General features: G+C 44.4%; 1 protein-coding gene across 1 annotated transcript in view; it reads right to left on the bottom strand.

Moving 5' to 3' along the window:
* Window positions 1-674: 674 nt before the first annotated feature.
* Window positions 675-20,667, bottom strand: part of COL22A1 (collagen type XXII alpha 1 chain) — a 381,368-nt gene continuing 361,375 nt past the window's right edge. Inside the window, exons 45-53 of the mRNA XM_063925140.1 lie at window positions 17,718-17,771; window positions 15,949-16,020; window positions 12,348-12,383; window positions 11,294-11,338; window positions 10,782-10,961; window positions 8,095-8,161; window positions 6,653-6,835; window positions 5,752-5,829; window positions 675-3,717 (exon numbers count right to left, since the gene is read on the bottom strand). Coding sequence (XP_063781210.1) covers window positions 3,530-3,717; window positions 5,752-5,829; window positions 6,653-6,835; window positions 8,095-8,161; window positions 10,782-10,961; window positions 11,294-11,338; window positions 12,348-12,383; window positions 15,949-16,020; window positions 17,718-17,771 — 903 coding nt within the window. The 3' untranslated portion in view covers window positions 675-3,529. The remainder of the gene's footprint in view (window positions 3,718-5,751; window positions 5,830-6,652; window positions 6,836-8,094; window positions 8,162-10,781; window positions 10,962-11,293; window positions 11,339-12,347; window positions 12,384-15,948; window positions 16,021-17,717; window positions 17,772-20,667) is intronic.

Below are 20,667 nucleotides of genomic sequence, written 5' to 3'. Positions count from 1 at the left end.
AGGGAGTGATGGAACCATTTCTATTTCCCTTCTGGCTTTCACTCTGCTTGGTACAGAAGATGCCACTTATTGGTGACTTTGGGCCATATTCAGAGATGTATGCAAACCAATGGTTTCTGTACATCTCCAATGTTTTCTGCACTGTGCAGACCAGGTCCTGAGCCATCGGACGCAGTGTCCCCAAGCCATTTGGGGGCGGGGAGAGAGCGATGATGGGAATTGTTTCCCAAGTGATCCGATGCTGCATCTGCGGACGCAGCAGCTGATCGCACAAGCCTGCAGGAGGCATCTATTAACGCAAGACACCTCCTGCAGCATTAGCATATTGTCGCACAGAAGCTGCGCAGCTGCTGTGCTTCCTGCGTCTAGCTCTCAATCAGGCCCTTGTACCCAAGCATAGGCCAAGCGCCATTTCGTGATAGGTTTAATTTTGGGACACCAGTAGTGAAAACTAGACACAAATGCAGGATTTAGTTGCTTTTTGGGTTTTTTTGGTTTGCTTTTGCAATTTATGGCATTACTTTTGGTGCAGCATCCTGCAGAGTCCTTTAGAAAAAAAGTCGCTATCGGATAGAATTCAGAATGATGTATTCCATCAAATTTCTCCTGAAATGCCAAAAACACGAACGTACCGAATATTGAAATGATGAATGAAAGGTCAAATATTAACTCTTTATTCACATCAGCTTTCACTCATACAAAATAATACTTTTACTGTATTTACATAACAACTTAAATTCCAAATAACTTAACAGATATAGCGTAGCGTAGGTATTTATGGGCTAACTTTATTTTCTTTATAGCATTTACTGTATACGCAAATATGAAAATCTAAAATAATATTCCAGCACCAAACGACTGAAATATTCACATTGGATGGTGACTGGCCAGAGGACTTGACGGGACTTGGGGAATGCCTGACAGAAGAGGGCAATCCAGGGCAAGATGATCAGCTAACATCCTCCTAACCAACATTGGCTTATTGGAAAACGGTATTAAAAAGTAAATAAAAGAACAAGATATGTATGCCCTTGTCCATATGAGGCTAGTGGATAATTCAGTATTGCAAGCTTTGAGGGAGAAGCATCATTCATGCTCATGTATTGAACTATAAACAGTTATCCTCAACCATGGAGTCCCCATATTTCTCCCACTGTAACTCCCTGATTTGTTTTTCCAGTCTCCAGGCAACCAAACCATGGATAAGTTTGAGGCAAAGCTGATTGGTCGATCTCACCAGCGACTTCCTACTTACTTCCATCAGGCTACCATCATCCATCTAATTGGGAAACGGTTTGTGAAATAAAGTGATTGGTGCAATTTTTGGAAGACTAGTGCTTTTGTAAAAACTGAGTTAATACTTTTTAAAGAATATTATGTTCATAGAGATATGACGCTGCTTTAAATGATATGGAAATCAGAGGTCAGAACTGAAGGAAAAAACCTACACGTCATCGGTTTAATTTAAGCACCAAAAAAAAAAAAATTTCAGAAATTGACATCGAAAGTGGAAAAGTTTTTAAAAGAAAAATGAGTGTTTAAAAAAAAAAATGTAGACTTATGAACCAACCATCCAGCTAACGATAGTGATTAAGTGTAGAGAGTGTTCATCTGACCCAAGTGTTTAAAAGTGCCTCTTTGGTACCTGGAAAGGACAATCCAAAGATCCACTAAGCCCAGTCAGACCTGGTTTGGGAAAATGAACATCCAAAAACCACCAAACCCAGCTACACCTGACTCAGTTGAAGGGTGGAGAGATGGGCTAAATTCTGTGTCTGGACTCTGGAACTTGTTCGAACCCAACATCTGTGTATACTGATGGTCAAACTATGGGGTAGTTGCCAGTGCATGAGGGCCTACGGGAGAGAGAGAGAGGGCAGTGATTAGGTTGAGAGTTGGAAGAGAGGGAGCAGGAGGCCACTGTAATGTACGTTATATGTGAGCATGGGTGTTGACCCCTTGTGAAGCTCAAGACTTCGCTTGACCAGATACAGGGTGTAGCTTCCATCTGTTTTACATCTACCCATGGAATCTGCATGGCATGCAATCACAAACTACTGTAGAGGTGCATGAATGGGCCCTCATGCTGCAGTGACTTATTACTGATACGGAATCCACAGCTGTTGCCTCCTTTTTTCCCACCGCACCTTCTTTTATTTCCTATTGCTAATATATTATTTTCAAGCAAAACTAGATGAGGCCAAACATGGCGGAAGCTAATTGCATTCAAGAGAAAATCAATATAAATGTAAATTTGAACACAAATGTATTTTATGTCAATACAATACACGTTCAATACATCAAGCTTTCTTTCAAAGACAGTCACAAGTCCCACACATTATGCAGAGGAGAGTGCGGTGGTTACCTAGTAAAACGCGTGGGTTGAACTTCTACTGCACGAAAACCTATGAGCACCATAATTATGGATGAAGAAGCGTCCATCCAACACAACATTTTAGATCAACAGATCCACAAATAACTTATCTTCTGCACAGTACATTCTTTATAAACTGCAGCAATGTATTATCTGAAGTAACATAAGTGATATCAGGTATTCAGGCCAGAATGGATAGAGACCTACGGGGTCCCTAAGCCTAGTCGAACACCACTGACATCAGCAGGTACAAGTAAACCAATCAAAACCAGAGTTTTTCAACCCTCTGAACAAGCCATCCTTACAGAACATTAATCCAATTTTTTACCCTTGCCTAACGCATGAAAGCCTGTTGTGCATTTTTGTGCCACCTAAACCACGTTTGAAGGCCTCTCTTCTCAGGACCTCGAAGAAACATTGTCTCAACCTCTTTATCTTTATCATAAATTATTCATTTTATCACTATTAAATATGATCTGTAAAATGGATGTGGTCTGATTTATTTTGTGGCATGGCAAAGGCTGATTGTGGAATATGGACAAGGACTAAATTTGTCCCAAGTGGGTTATAATGAGATGACTTCAATCCATTGTCAGGAACTGAAGGAAAAAGAAGTTGCAACAAGGAGTAAAGGCTGATGGGACTCTCTAAATTTCCTATCCTCCCGGGCCAGGTCTGCATGGCCAAACATGGGCCTGTGGTTATGAGTACTTGTGGAGAGGGCTGAGAAACTTTGTCCCAGACTAGTCTACAGCCAGGAGAGGATACGACCCCGGCTAATGTTGAGATTGTATTTGATCTCCATCAGACAGTCTGCTTTTAAATGTCTCTGTACAATGTTCTGCACTTTCAAAGTACAATTCCTTCTTTAAAAAAACAAAACAAAAAAACAAGAAGACAATGATGACACACGTAATTGAGGAACACAAAAAGCCTTGACCGACCGGCAGTAATCATCAATTTCATCTATTAAAAATAAAACAGATGAGAAATGTATTGAAACTGAATCGCTCCCCCCCCCCCTCCCCACCCCCCCAAAGTCGGAAACTCCCTGGAGGTTGGTAGCGCATGTCGGTACCCTTCATTTTGGAAGGTTTTAAAACCAGCAATAAATTCAAGTTTCAGCAATGAGTCCTCCTGGGTCTCAGATGTTCTTTAATTTCCTTTGACGCTACCAGGCCTGGAACCTAGACTCGCATAGTAGGCACATTGTGTTGGGTCACATTGTCCATTAACACCAGGAGGTCCTTGAGGTCCAGTAAGTCCTGTTAAACCTGGTTCTCCTTGAGGACCTGCGGAACCTGGCGTTCCATCTTTAGCATAGCCGGGTTCTCCAGGAACACCTAGACACAAACATATCTTTCTGGTTATAATGTTTATTTAGTCATTTTAACAAAAGATACAATGTACACATAAAAGATTGAACTAAAAATTAAATTATGTGAAGTTAGGTTGTAGGAATAAAGTGGTAATAGAGGTGCGGCCACACACACCTAGCCTCAAATCCCAACAAATATATAGGCGATTTTGAATGTGGCTACGAGGCGAATAAGAGGCAGGAGAAAGTCAGAAAGTCCATTAATCACTTCTCCCTGGTGGAGCAGACGTCTGGGGCCATATGGCGTAATAACGCTGCATGAAGAGTGCTATGAAAATCCCCCATCCCCTGATATTGCCTGACAGTGGACCCTATTCAGTATCGGGATCAGTACGAAATCCCGCCGGACGGGATCCTGGCACTCGGAATACCGATACCGGAATCCCGACCGGCACAATCCCGACAGGATGGCGAATTCAATGCAGCCCCTTGTGGACTCGCTACGCTCGCCACACTAATTTATTCTCCCTCTATGGGTGTTGTGGACACCCACAGAGGGAGAATATGTCGGGATTATGCCGGTTGGGATCCCGGTGTCGGTATTCCGACCGCCGGGATTCCGTCCGGCGGGATCTTGACCGCATACCCCAGTATTAGCTGCAGATTCTGCAAAAAAGCAGAATTTGCTACTGATTAAATTGCATGTTGGGGGCCGCCCAGCGCAGGGTAAAGCCGTCCAGCATGCTAACCAGCGATGCGATTCCCTGCGCAGGGTAAAGCCGTCCAGCATGCTAACCAGCGATGCGATTCCCTGCGCAGGGTAAAGCCGTCCAGCATGCTAACCAGCGATGCGATTCCCTGCGCAGGGTAAAGCCGTCCAGCATGCTAACCAGCGATGCGATTCCCTGCGCAGGGTAAAGCCGTCCAGCATGCTAACCAGCGATGCGATTCCCTGCGCAGGGTAAAGCCGTCCAGCATGCTAACCAGCGATGCGATTCCCTGCGCAGGGTAAAGCCGTCCAGCATGCTAACCAACGAAGCAATCGCATCGCTGATTCAGGAATTAGGGTTGACCCGCTGCAAACGCAGATAGGCTCCTTATTCAGCTGGACCGCAACCATTTTTCTGGTATCGAAAACTGTCTGGATACACCTGCAGCGCCGTGTCCACGGCCGCTGCTGTCAGTCACAGTGCAATCGCATCCTTACAGGGATGTAACTGCACTGTGAAAGGTCCGAGCATGCGCAAATATCCTAAAATCGCCCGTTTGAGGATTGTGCATATTTGCAATCCAACCTGAATGAGGGCCAGTGTCAGTATAATTATTAGTACATAGGAAGTAAGGGTTCATGTGGGAACACAATAATGTTATACTGACCTTACCCTACCCATTATATGGAACTGTGCATGGTTGTGTGTACTGTACAGGATAATGCTCACGTTACACAGAAAGCTATCACACTATCTCTCTCATAGGGGCATATTTATCATAATCAGCATTTACATGGGAATGTGATCAATATTGTACGATCAGTACAGTGCACAGGCAGCACTTAGAGCTGCGCCGTGGATAAAAAGCCAGTATAGGTAATTCTAGTATTCTCCCACAAAATTCTGCTATGTTTCTGTTATATACAGCATATAGGGAGACAGCGGGGCTGAATGGGGTCTGTATGGACTGTACAAATCCACATGACTCTTGCCACACCTACTCAGCACTGGCCACACCCACATCACTCTGGCAACACTCACACAGCACTGGTCCCAGCTCCTCCCCTTCTCAATATAGGTCATTTTCAGCCCCAGGCATACGTGGCCCTTAAAAGAGCCCTGTCTGCATATTCCAGGGCCACACCGCCACGTCATACCTCATCAGGTTGTTAGTGAGAATAGATACTGAAACGAGCAGTTCTGCATTCATACCTACAGTAACCCCCATCAATGTACTCATGTATGGGGGCATTGTCAGTTATCTTACAACTTAGACCCCTGGTATATTTTTATTACATAAACCTGAATACATACGCAAGGACTAAAAGACCATAAGCCATGGTGAATACCTGGAATTCCCGGTGGGCCAATTTCACCCCTCATGCCAACTCCGCGTTCCCCTCGGTCTCCTTTGGATCCCCTCTCGCCTGTAAAATACATCAACATTACAGAGCAACTAAACATTACCAAATATTCATATAGATTACCCGGCCGAGCGACATGAAGGATCCCCTATAAGCTACAAGTACTTCTTTTAATCAATTATATTTTCAAAATAATAATAATTTAAACTAATATGTTTAACATGGGGATTTGTATGTATAAAGGTGTGTGAGTGTATGTTTATATATATATATATATATATATACACATACACAGTATATAACAAATATGCAGCTATGGGAAGAAAAAGCATATTTATTTGTATGTACAGATGGAGCTACGTCCATCTAGGCTTCTCTGCTGCACCTAGGTGCACCAAGGCTTATTAGCATAAGCCTCTCATCTATTGTTCTTTGCTGCAATACAATACAGAGAGAACAATACATCAGGGGATTAAGTCATTACAGCAGGGGATTAAGGGGGTCATCCAGACCTGATCTCACGCTAGGATTTCAGCACTGGCTTATCCTATTAAAGGGATAGATGAGCAGGGCGCCATCTGTACTCTACATTTAGTCATGTTGTAATTTTGAATAGTACAGTACAGTGTATATACTAGTCTATACCAATTGTTTTCATCACCGTATCATCTCCTGAACTACCTTATGGAGAAGATAGGGGTTACTGTCCTGTTCCTTAGATGCCACCAGAGCTCTGTGGATGGGACTCTATGCTGGAAATGTTATACCTAATTTCAGATGTAGGTAGGGAAGTGCACTCTATGCCATAGTATGTGCTGTAAAACCCTGTTGCCAATAATATTAGGAAGGAACCCACAATCTTGTATAGATATCTGAATATACTGACCTTTTGGGCCCATGGGTCCTATAGGTCCTTCCTGTCCCGTTCGTCCAGGCAGTCCTGGTTCTCCTGCTGGGCCTGGTCTACCATTAGTCCCATCCTTCCCAGGGGTACCTGGTAGCCCTGGCCTGCCCTGTTCGGATTTGATGTGTGCCGGCTGCATCTGAGATATGAGGTAGGATAATTTGGCTGGGGAAGAAATAAGACAACATAATGTTACAGTAGTTCTCTAACTTGTTCTCCATACCCCTTATATAATGTAAATACAATATTACTTAAAGAGGTCCAGGATGGAAGGGTTGATAGGCTCACTCAATAAGCTCATCCAATTATATAGAGAGGATCTGCAATCATTGCTCAAAAAACAACATCATCAGCTAATCGTCAGCAGGACAGGGTAAGTGATTTGTTGGGCGCCTCAAAATTGAGTCCACAAGATGAACCATAGTCCGGGCTACACGCCAGGTGCTATCATAGTAATTATGAGTTTGAGAGCTCAGGCTACTATCTTTTCAAACCAATCCATACAGTACGTGTCTCTTGAAATCTCCAGCTCACAAGGATGTAGGTTATAAACAATGTTAATGTATAACCAGGAGGTTTCTGAAAAGTTACAATATTTAATATCATTTATTGCATCAAATATTACAAAGGAAACCTAGAGCCTGTTGTGGTGATTCCTGCATGAAAATTGCTAAAACCTCCCACATACTTGCATAGCGTAACACGCGATATCAGAAATGTCTTGGTAAAGACGCACCAATCGGTATTTCAGCACCTACATATGCTGGCAGTGAGCATCTCAGTCCCTACACATTCTGACTCACAGATGTATACAGGGCCATAAAGAGCAGCACCGGGCTCCGCTACAGCATGGGGGCGTTGCCAAATTGGGGCATGTCAACGTTTCCTATAAGAAAATACAGGGGGCGCCAGATCGGGTGGGGGGCGCTGGGGAGGGGATAGCACAAAAGCCTCTTACCTTAATCCGGGAAGCGGGTCCCTCTTCCTCGGCCGATGCCTTCTTCCCAGTGATATTCGGGAAGATGGCGCAAGTGCACTAGAGAGCAAAGACTCTGGCACAGTGCAGTGACATCATCCTGTAGTTATCAGTGGGCAGATGGCATTGCAGAGCGGAACAAACTCGCTTCCCTCATCAATGTAAGTATACTTAGGAGGGGGGGGGCGGTGAGAAGGTGCGGTGGTACCCCTCTCCTCCTCTCGGCGCCAGTGCACAAGCGAAGAGCTTTGTACCAGCATTTCCGTTAAAGTGCGGACAAAAAAAAAAATCACAATAAATGCATTTGTAAAATACATTATTTCAAATCAACTACACATGGTTGCCCAGTTACCACACATTATGATCTGAGTACACAGATGCCCCAACCCAATGGTAACAGATACTTTATGTGTAGTTACAGAGTATCACTCAGTTCTGTATGTCTTACAATCAAGTTGTTTTCCCAGCTCTTCTTGAATTAGTCTCCGCAGAGTCTCAATGGATGGCGCTTCTCCCTGCACAGAAAGATAAGAATTTACATTGACATTCTGGTTTCATTAGTTCTCATTATACCTGTAATCCTTAGGTTACTACTAAGCTGCACGTTGGTGTCACAAGGAGAGATAATAGTAGTTTGGATCCCTCTTTAGACAGTAATTAGTACATAGCATCTAGCATAAAGCCAGGCAATATAGCATTACTGTGTGTGAGCCGCAGATGGGATTATTATATTCTTTCGCTGTCTATACTGTATATTACTTAGACATTCTGCATATTCTATAACATATTCTAAGAAGGTCTATGGAACCCATGTCCATTATACGGTTATCACTGAGATGGCAAAGTTGTCTCTCCATGGGGGGGTACCAGTCGTATTAACTGCCCCAGCATCCACAGCCCAGTGTGGTTTTGTGTGCAGAGCTGGTAGGCTCTGGGGAAGTTGGGGAGAAGACTGAAGCTTGCTGAGCTGATAAGTCTGCGGATGCTTTATAATATAATCTATATATTACCGCAGGGGAACCCCAGGCTGTCGTCTTCCTGCTTGTTGGAATCCGACAGGGGGAAGAGAGGGATGGCAACCATACATGTCAGTACAGGGGTGTGATACAGTATGCCGGCGTTTGGGATGCCGGCGGTCACATGATCCCAAATGTTATAATGTCAACATGTTTGGGGGTTCAGTACCCTAACCCCCACCCTAAGTTCCCCTTGGTGTGGCTAGGGCTAAATCTAGGGGTGGGTGCTAGGGCTTCATTTTGGTGGGTGACGACTACGGCTAACCACCCCCGTAGTGTCCAACCCTAACCCCCTCTAATGCCAAACTGCAAGCCTTCATACTTACCTTCAGGATGTCGGGTGCTGGTGTCCAGGCCCGCCAACAGGGGGAGACAAAGGGGATACTTGTGCAGGGACCCGAGGTCCAGGGGTGCCCCAAGGATCAGAGACACAAATAACAGGGCCACAGTGCTAATATTGCTTTTTAAAGTGTTTGCTCCAACTGCTCATTTTAAGTAGGAATACAATTAACAGGCCCTCTAAACCCTCCCCCCTCCTTTTACCCCATCACTTTGTCCAGTCCCTGAGGTCCATGCAGTATTGCCATCGGTATACATGTCGCTGTGCTGGCGCTCTTCTGTATGTCCCTGCCACAGTCTCCGAAGAGCCAAGTAGCCCAGCAGGAAAAGCACCTGCCGGGCTCACTGTCTTAGTCAAAGGCTCTATTTTTTTTTTAAGATCCCCTCTGCCAAATTAAGGGGGGTTGAAGGGGCCCCAGATATATCAGTCTACTGGGCCCCAAGATTTCTGTTGCTGGCCCTGACCCTAACCCAGCCCCTTAAACTAACCCTAATGCCTGCAGTCAAATTCTATGTTTCTATGTATATAGTGTATTGCAAGAAAATATCTGGGAATCCAATGGTACCATAAGTGCGGTATATACTTGCACTTCTTTGCAGAGCGAGAACCTCTCCCCTAATTGAATTCAGCCCTATGAATAGAGGTTGTGTGGTCCCTGTGCAGCAGTCACAGAAAGGGTTAATCTCTGCATCTTGTCACTAAGAATACATTGTTGCATTTTTTTGCAGAAGTGGACCTGGGAGCTGTAACCCACAGACCAGCTGCAATAATTATGCTGGTTACACACTAGACCAGTGGTTCTCAAACTGTGTGCTGTGGCACCCTGGGGTACCTCAGAACACTTACAGGGGTGCCTTGGATTGGTGGCCCAGGACCAATTCAAATTATTTATAGTCAATATTATAGGCAAAACCAGTGCTGGTGGCAGCCCATCATAAATACGTACACAAACAGAAGCAAATCCTGCCCCCCACCATATAACTGATCCTAAGGATGACATATATAGAGATATAGATATGTTGCCGGCCCTGTTGGTGTCCTGTCTGTTGGGATGCCAAATGCATCCCGTTTCAGTAATAGACAATTAATGGTCACTGATGCTCTCTAATAGGGGACTAGGTGCCCTAATTATCCAGTTGTGACTTCAAGTTTTGGTGAATTGGGAAAAATTCACAAATTAATTAGCCATTTGGCGGCACAGATTTGTTCCCGATGACATAGCATTGCGAAGAGAGGGCTAATGGGTTAAGACATTAATGGCTATCACATCATGGTATGTGTTATAGTGATAGACCATAACTTACAGTCCTTAGTTGAAACATATTTATGGATAAAGTAAAATAAAAAATGAAAGTGTATAAACAACTCTTATCTACTATGTTGTGCAACAGCACAGCCAGGTATCAGATGCAGAAAATGCTACACACACACTGTACAACAATGTGATGATACTTATATAAATCTGGCAGGAAAGGGAAGTGGTTACATCATTTTGGCTTCCACTTGTCTGCCTGTAAAACGGCCATTAAAGGCTCCTAAACTCCAAGCTGCAACTCTGTCATTTTAAGGTTTGACATTTCATATGGCACGTTGTCACCAAATGTCACTGTAATGATGCAGCAAAACCTTCAGCACAATTCCCTGCATTAGGAAAGGACGAGCAGCTATACACACATGACAAAAACTAGGAATTATATATATATATATATATATATATATATATATATATATATGTTATGTACACAATCTATCAAGTGAGATGATATGAACATGTATTACCCTTGGGCCGGTCAGTCCTGGAACTCCGGGTGGGCCAGGATGTCCCAATTCTCCCCGCTCTCCAGGAGGTCCAGCGGGGCCCATTAAGCCGGTGTGGCCCTTGTGTCCGGGGGTTCCGGGTTTTCCAGGCTGCCCTTTCTCTCCCTGCATGCCTTTGTCGCCCTTGTTACCTGGATCGCCCTGTCAGTAACGATTCAGCACATCAGCGAAAACCTTTTATTTGACACAATTACAGCACAGAAATATATACTGCAAAACAATAGTACAGACTGTAATGAAATAAAGGCAATTAGGTGACGCTCGTGGGTGGGGAAACAGGGATGATCCCACGTCCCAGGAGTCAGTGGTGCTTTAGCTGTGTATGGCCTGAATTACATATTCAGTAATGACACAGGCTGAAAATCTGTGTACAGCACATCCGCCTACAGTATATACCCTACAGTATATAAGAACACACCGTACAGCGCAATAATAAATGCATCTTAGGAAACTGTGTAGTAAACATAACATACTTGAGCGCCTTTAGGTCCCTGATCACCCGGCTTCCCCAGAGCGCCCTACAGACAAAACAGAAATGAAAACATTTATTATTTGTGATGCAAAGTTTAGTTTTATCCTGGCAAATGGCGGGTATACAATACTAATAAATAAAATGCTACAGTATTGCTGCAAAATCCTAATGCAGTAATTAGGGGGCTGATTCAGACCTGAGCGCTGGGCTGCTAAAATTGTTGTGCTGCGTTCAGATAGTCCCCGCCCAAGGGGAGTGTACATTCGCCGTGCAAGTGTGCGATGGCATATGTACGCCGAGCTGCTAAACCTCCCTCAGACAGCGGACAGTGCCAATTCCGTTCACACCTCATTCACCAGCGAAGGATTTTTCCACTGTGCAGTCTGTGCGCAGCCCAGGACTTACTCCTCCAGTGTGATGAGATCGGGCTGATCGGGGCCGGAGCTGACGTCACACATCCGCCCCTGAAAATCGCTTGGACACGCCTGCATTTTCTCTGACACTCCCAGAAAACGGTCAGTTACCACCCACAAACAGCTTCTTCCTGTCAGTCAGCTTGCAAATGGCTGTGCGATTGCATTTTTCGCACGAGCCTGTCGCTGACCGGCGATGCCTTTTGTTTGCTGACGCGCGTGCGCCTTGCGGTGCATACGCATGCGCAGTCTATTGCTGATCGCCCGCTGTGTGAAAATGCACAGCAGCGATGGGGTCTGAATCACCTCCTAGGTTCCAACCTTGTTCCAATCACTCCATTACTGTGACTAAGCCTACAGTACCCAGCGTACAGATCCCTGTGCCCGCTAATTAGTGACTAATTACAGATCATTTAGTTAAGTCTTATGGCCATTCCATACAGCTGATGTTGGGGAATAATAGGACATATAGCAAAGCAGAATCACTTCAGTATAATGGAACTAAAGGGAAAACTGGGTCAAATCTTCCATGACATCATCCTTTTACGTTAACCTGTACATTTATAAACTGAATGCATAGATTGCAGTGTTATGTTACTGCTTTTAATAAGTGCTAATATAAAAAGAAATAAAATAAATTACCTCTTTCCCAGGTGAACCGGTATCCCCAGGTAGTCCCTTAAAAAACAAAAACATTTGTTCTATATTGGGTTAAGGATGAGCATAATAGTAACATTGGTTTCATTTTTGGATTCTTGTGACAGTTTTATTTGATTTCAAACATTTTTCAAAATCTACAGTAGAGTCGCACAGTAGTGTATTATATTGTGCAGTATAATTGTATCAGTGTGTTTATTTGTTGCACCACACCCAAAGGCTGCCAACAGGAACAGGGTAATATGCGTCTGGGAGTGAAGTGTATCAGGGCAATTATTTTTTAGAAAACCTATTGTAACACGATTAGGTGAATTATCCCATACAGTATCTCATTGCTATTATATATTAAAATAGCATTTTATAATTCCAATTTAAGTAATTTAAGAAAAGGATAAAAATCAATAAAAACTTTTTCCCTATCAGCTGTTTCAGAATAAAGCTGCTACCATACATACCAAATAAGGGATAATGGATGGAGCAACAGTGAAAACTAAAGAGAAATTATATGGATGCAGCAATAGTTATCCCAGATGTGTTCATTTTATTTTGCGCCATCTACAGATCTACTCGCCAGTGATTCGATTCGCTATTTTTATTAACAGTTTCTTATATAGAGCAGGAAATTCCGTTGCGCTTTACAATTGGAAACAACAGTGATAAAACAAAACTGGATAATAACAGACAGTCATAGAGGTAGGAGGGCCCTGCTTGCAAGCTTAGACTCTGTAGAATGATATTATTTATACAGGGTCAGAACAAGGAAGACTCTATATACAGCAGCAAGTAACCAGAAAACTTACTGTGCTATTAGTAGAGATGTGCGGGTTCGGATATACTCGAATCTCAAAAGTGGCATCTTATTGGCTATCGGCTGTCATGTTTTTTGAAGAGCCAATAAGATAAATCAGTAAGTTTAGTCCGGATAAATCTGAACTTGGGCTAGTTTGGCGAATAGAAACAAATTAATCTGAACTCGCACATCTCTAGTTATTACTGTAGGTGTATTAATTAAAATTATGGCCAAAGGATACGGAAATGTACCTCTGTGCATTTAGCGGTCTGATCAGGGTAAGCTCGCCCCTCTTGGGGTGGGCCTTTTATAAGTTGTCAGAAAGAAGTTCATGGGTGCTGGGCTTTGACAACCTTGAGCAAGGTCCACAGGAAAAAGGAGGGAGGAGTTCATGCTGGGACTTTTACACTTAAGGGGGGTACTCACGGGAGAGATGTGTGCTGAGCGATCTTAACACAGACCGCTCAGCACACATCTCTCACCCCGCTCAGCACAGCACGATGTGCTGAGCGAGGGGGAAAGCCGACGGGGGGCCGCTCACTTCACACAACGGTGAAGTGAGCGACCCGCTAGATTGAGCCTGCATGCAGCTCAATCTAGCACCGGCGATAGCGATGCGCGTGACCGCGCATCGCTATCGCTGGAGGGCATACACACGGCAGATCCGTGCTTAAAATCTAAGCAATCTAGCAAGATTGCTTAGATTTTAAGCACGGATCTCTCCGTGTGTACCCCCCTTTACTGGGAGACTCGCCAAACTCACCAAGCTCCAGCAGGTATACATTTTATTTTACTTAATGTTTCATTTTGGATGGCTTTGGGCTTTTAGCCTGTTTTATATAAACCCCACCTGTTACATTTACACTCTGACAGAGGCGTGTCAACAGAGCCGGCCCTAGGCATAGGCAAACTAGGCAAATGCCTAGGGCATTTGGTATGACTAGGGGCACAAGCAGCTTCTGCTGATTAAAATGATATGCGGCATGCCTATATTCTATGTGTGACTGCGGCTGTATCTTCATACGAAATGCTACGTCACAGTGTATTCCTGAAAATCACTGTAACATAGCATTTCGTATGCAGATACAGCTACAGTCGCACACAGAATATAGGCATGCCGCATATCATTTTAATCAGCAGAAACTGCTTGTGCATCGTAGTCACATAGTAATGCAAATAAGATGCAGTTTTGTCAAAAAAGGCGCCCAACGTTAGCAGAGCTGCCAGCTGACTCATGCCAGGCATCTATTGCTGCATGGTGCATTGAGGCAAGATGTATAAGGATACATCTGTCTCCAAGCAGAGGCAGAGGTCACAGTGCTAATGGCCATGTGAGTGCTGTGTGCGGGTGGGTTGGTTGTGCAGTAGTGTTCGGCATATGTGTAAGGGGCATTATGTGTATAAGGGCATTAATAAAGGTTGGCATAATGTGTATTAGGTTTATAAGGACATTAATAATGTGTGTCATATGTGTAAGGGGCATTACTGTGTGGTATTATGTGTATAAATGCATTACTAATGTGTGGCATTATGTGTATAAGGTCCTCTACTGTGTGGCGTAATGTATAGAAAGGGCACTACTGTGTGGTCTAATGTGAATAAAGAGCAATATGGTGTGGTGTAATGTGAATAAGGAGCAATTCAGTGTGATGTAAGGTGAATAAGGGACACTACTGTGAAGAGTAAAGTATATAAGGTAAATTGGTACTACTGTGTGGTGTAACATATAGAAAGGACACTACTGTGTGGTCTAATGTGAATAAAGAGCAATATGGCGTTGTGTAATGTGAATAAGGAGCAATTCAGTGTGATGTAATGTGAATAAGGGACACTACTGTGAAGAGTAAAGTATATAAGGCAAATTGGTACTACTGTGGGATGTAACGTGAATTAGGGACACTATTGCATGATAAAATGTGAATAAAGTTGCAGTACTGTGTGGCGTAATTGGAATTGGGGTCACTATTGTGTGGCCATGCCCCTTCCCAGCAAGAACACGCCCCTTTTTGAGCTGTGCACCTAATGAGTGCACTGTTCCTATTTAAAATATAGGGGGTAGGAGCACCAAAATGAGGGGTAAGGGGTGATGGTGCTGGGAAAGGGGTGCAGGGCCAGAGATGGAACCAGCGGTGGTGCTAGGGGGCACCTGCCAAAATCTTGCCTAGGGCATCATATTGGTTAGGGCCGGCTCTGCGTGTCAATGCAAGCAGCTGCACTCACAGATGCAGGAAGCCACAGTTAGATGGGGACACTACACCTGCCATAGAGCTGATGCTTCGATGGTGAGACCGATGGTGGAGTATAAGGATGTCCCAATCAGTATTACAGCGTGCATGGGAATCTCAGTCCCTGCACATTCACCATCTGTATAAAGTCGCAGAGGGGCGACCGTCAATCGCTGCTGCATGCGCGTCTTAAACCTGACTCTTATGTGTATGTATAGCTGCTTTCATCAGTAGGCTCTGTAGACTGCTGCCGCTTACATAATGATCTGTCCAGCTATGTATTAATCCAGAATTGGAGTTTATTTGCTCTGCTAGAGATTACACAGAGGCACCAATCAATGCAGTGAGCGCTGGCCGCTGCTGCTGGCTGTCTGATGACTGAGGAGGTGTCTGAGCTCCGGCGCTGGGAGCTATGAGCGGATAATTACACTCCACAGACAGGAGGAACATTGCAGCCAGAGAAACAGGACATTAAGGTAATATCTATTCTACACATGAGAACATGATACAACCAAACTACCACTACATATCTACTCTGTACAGAATTACTGGACTTACTGTATGTACTTACCGGTGGTCCTTTCTGTCCCTGAAACCCGGGCATTCCGACACTTCCGGCATCGCCTTTGCTTCCTTTAGAACCCTAAATTGCAGAAATATGGAGCAAAGTGTAACAATTATTGTATATATAGTATAGAGAGCGGAAATAGAAAGATACCAGTAGGCTCATTTATCAATGAGTGATACATTTCACTGGGAGGGATAAATTGCTCCAGCCAATCAGCTCCTAACTGCCATGTTACAGACTGAGGGGCAGATGTATTAACCTGGAGAAGGCATAAAGAAGTGATAAACCAGTGATATGTGCAAGGTGATAAAGGCACCAGCCAATCAGATCCTAACTGTTAATTTACATATTGGAGCTGATTGGCTGGTGCTTTTATCACCTTGCACATATCACTGGTTTATCACTTCCTTATGCCTTCTCCAGGTTAATACATCTGCCCCAGTGAAAGTGATCACTCATTGATAAATGAGACCCTGATCTGTAGCCTTGTATTTTCATACAGTGGGGTAGATGCATTAACCTGTAGAAGTCATAAGGAAGTAATAAACCAGTGATAAAGAAGTGTTAAGTGCAAGGTGATAATGCACCAGCCAATCAACTTCTAACTGTTAATTTACATATAGGAGCTGATTGGCTGGTGTGTTTATCACCTTGAATTTATCACTGGTTAATCACTTCCTTATGACTTCTCCAGGTTAGTACATCTGCCCCAGTAGGTGCACGGAACTCCTTTGTGATGTCTAATATCCTTTTCTCTTCCTTATATATGTAAGCTACAGTAGCGTCCCCGGTACACTGTACTGTATATGGCTATAATGCGACTAAGACGCAATATTTAGGAAAAAGTACCATTCGCTACCTACAGAGGAGCATCTAAATCACTGCACATCTTGTGACCAATGGCGAAAAGACGCTAGGTGTATGAGGACACGTGTGTAACAGAACTACATTTATTCAGCCCACTCCCCTACCCTACCCACTCACCTCCGATGCCACTTAATGCCTCTGGTCCCCAGCCCCCTGCTCCGTTCATAGTAAGGTTGGATATGATTTGTCATTTGATGGGCGGCCACACATATATAAGTACATGGGCAAATGTATGCAGAATTCACTTATCTCTGCGCTAATACCAGTGGGGTATTGATAATGGATGTAGGGTGTGCAGTGTCAATGTCAATAAGAACTATAGTCAGAGTAAAGAAGAACAAGGAGTCCTGGAAGTGATGATATGGCCCCAACAGAGCCCTGATCTCAACATCATTGAGTCTGTCTGGGATTACATGAAGAGACAGAAGGATTTGAGCAAGCTGCATCCACAGAAGATCTGTGGTTATGTTTGGAAGATCCTTACTGCGGAGTTCCTTCAAAACCTGTGTGCAAGTGTACCTAGGAGAACTGATGCTGTTTAGAAGGTAAAGGGAAGTCACACCAAATATTGATTTAGATTTCTCTTCTGTTCATTCAGTTTGCATTTTGTTAATTAATAAAAATAAATGAATACTTCTATTTTTGAACGCATTCTTAATTTGCAACATTTTTTCCACACTTGCCTTAAAAATTTGCGCAGTACTATATATATATATATATATATATATATATATATATATATAATAATTTTTTTTACGAAAGCTTGTAATGTGGAGAAACCTTTTGCTAATATTTGCTCTGTCCAATACATTTCTACTGACCGGCTTTTTAAAATGCTTTCACGTCCAGCCTACGTTACACAATAAGGATCTACAAGCCGTGATGTTACATTTTGTTGCACTCACCATCACACCAGGGGCCCCTATGTTCCCTGGGGGGCCGACGTGCCCGTTCTTACCCTAATAAAATAAACAGCAGAGATAGCAGTTATCAGAATGAAGGGCACCCAGCGGCAGACCTTTACAATGGAAGAAGAGAGCAATGCGTCATAACAGATGAGACTTTTGGGATCAGTTGAGTCTAGCGCAGATGAGTCACTGGAAAGGTCGCGTCACCTCGGATTTCCTGGCTGATGCTGATGATAGGAAATGCACGGTGATGCAGAGTATGATAAATGCTCGGCGTGTACGTGTCTTATACCAGGGCCAAGATTCCTCCCTTACAGATAATTTTTTTTTTTGCAACTTAATATATCATATTCACCAGACCGATTGTAAAGACACAGGTCTCTCATTACCATCCGTCTCATCCACCCTACACAGGGGCCTAGAAATAATTAGTGCTGACTTCATTAGGGAAACTCACCTGGAGTTAGCATATTAGCCTCATACAACCAGACACATGCGAGTTTACTTTGGCTGAGCTGCAAGGAGTTTACATACGGTCAATTGGCAGAATGTCGACACAATAAAGTCGACATGGTCAGAATATTAACTTTCACATTGCCAGAATGATGATATTGTAAATATCAATAGCTAGAATATCGACACATGATGTTAGGGTTATGGTTAGGCTGTAATTAGGGTTAGGCTGCAAAAAGGGATAGGCTGTACTTATTAGGGATATTCTGTAATTAGGGTTACGGAAAAGCTGCAATTAGGGATAGGCTGCAATTAGGGTTACGGATAGGCTGCAATTAGGGATAGGCTGCAATTAGGGTTACGGATAGGCTGCAATTAGGGATAGGCTGCAATTAGGGTTACGGATAGGCTTCAATTAGGGATAGGCTGCAATTAGGGATAGGCTGCAATTAGGGCTACGGATAGGCTGCAATTACGGATAGGTTGCAATTAGGGCTACGGATAGGCTTCAATTAGGGATATGCAGTAATTAGGGTTACGGATAGGCTGCAATTAGGGTTACAGTGATATTCCAATTGTCAATATTCATAACAACATTCTGGCAATGTCGACAATATGTCAGTGGTGACATCTGAAATGTCGACATTCACAACTTGTTGGTATTATGCGGTCAACATAATATACCACACCTGCCTGAAGAGTAATAACTGCAGTAACTAACGGCAGCACATGTTATTCATGTGTCTGGATTTATACGGCCGGTCCGGTAACCCTAAACTTTGCCGGAATCGTCCATGGAGCTAAGCAAGAACGAGAGTTATTAATAACGGTGACTATCACTGTGTTGTGTGTGTTTGTGCTACATGTGGCAGCAGTGCAGAGTGTGTGTGAGGTGACTATCACTGTGTTGTGTGTGTTTGTGCTACATGCGGCAGCAGCACAGCGTGTGTGTGATGTGACCATCACTGTGTTGTGTGTTTGTGCTACATGCGGCAGCAGCGCAGAGTGTGTGTGAGGTGACTATCACTGTGTTGTGTGTGTTTGTGCTACATGCGGCAGCAGCGCAGAGTGTGTGTGAGGTGACTGTCACTGTGTTGTGTGTGTTTGTGCTACATGCGGCAGCAGCGCAGAGTGTGTGTGAGGTGACTGTCACTGTGTTGTGTGTGTTTGTGCTACATGCGGCAGCAGCGCAGTGTGTGTGTGAGGTGACTGTCACTGTGTTGTGTGTGTTTGTGCTACATGCGGCAGCAGCGCAGAGTGTGTGTGAGGTGACTGTCACTGTGTTGTGTGTTTGTGCTACATGCGGCAGCAGCACAGAGTGTGTGTGAGGTGACTATCACTGTGTTGTGTGTGTTTGTGCTACATGCGGCAGCAGCGCAGTGTGTGTGTGAGGTGACTGTCACTGTGTTGTGTGTGTTTGTGCTACATGCGGCAGTAGCGCAGAGTGTGTGTGAGGTGACTGTCACTGTGTTGTGTGTTTGTGCTACATGCGGCAGCAGCGCAGAGTGTGTGTGAGGTGACTATCACTGTGTTGTGTGTGTTTGTGCTACATGCGGCAGCAGCGCAGAGTGTGTGTGAGGTGACTGTCACTGTGTTGTGTGTGTTTGTGCTACATGCGGCAGCAGCGCAGTGTGTGTGTGAGGTGACTATCACTCTGTTGTGTGTGTTTGTGCTACATGCGGCAGCAGCGCAGTGTGTGTGTGAGGTGACTGTCACTGTGTTGTGTGTGTTTGTGCTACATGCGGCAGCAGCGCAGAGTGTGTGTGAGGTGACTGTCACTGTGTTGTGTGTGTTTGTGCTACATGCGGCAGCAGCGCAGAGTGTGTGTGAGGTGACTGTCACTGTGTTGTGTGTGTTTGTGCTACATGCGGCAGCAGCGCAGAGTGTGTGTGAGGTGACTGTCACTGTGTTGTGTGTGTTTGTGCTACATGCGGCAGCAGCGCAGAGTGTGTGTGAGGTGACTGTCACTGTGTTGTGTGTGTTTGTGCTACATGCGGCAGCAGCGCAGTGTGTGTGTGAGGTGACTGTCACTGTGTTGTGTGTGTTTGTGCTACATGCGGCAGCAGCGCAGAGTGTGTGTGAGGTGACTATCACTGTGTTGTGTGTGTTTGTGCTACATGCGGCAGCAGCGCAGAGTGTGTGTGATGTGACTATCACTGTGTTGTGTGTGTTTGTGCTACATGCGGCAGCAGTGCAGAGTGTGTGTGAGGTGACTGTCACTGTGTTGTGTGTTTGTGCTACATGCGGCAGCAGCGCAGAGTGTGTGTGAGGTGACTATCACTGTGTTGTGTGTGTTTGTGCTACATGCGGCAGCAGCGCAGAATGTGTGTGAGGTGACTATCACTGTGTTGTGTGTTTGTGCTACATGCGGCAGCAGCGCAGAGTGTGTGTGAGGTGACTATCACTGTGTTGTGTGTGTTTGTGCTACATGCGGCAGCAGCGCAGAATGTGTGTGAGGTGACTATCACTGTGTGTGTGTGTTTGTGCTACATGC

This window comes from Pseudophryne corroboree, chromosome 5 (genome assembly GCF_028390025.1).
Source record: "Pseudophryne corroboree isolate aPseCor3 chromosome 5, aPseCor3.hap2, whole genome shotgun sequence".
NCBI classification, from domain to species: Eukaryota; Metazoa; Chordata; class Amphibia; order Anura; family Myobatrachidae; genus Pseudophryne; species Pseudophryne corroboree.
Note: the sequence above shows the minus strand (reverse complement) of the source record. Positions and strands in the feature narration are given on the sequence as shown.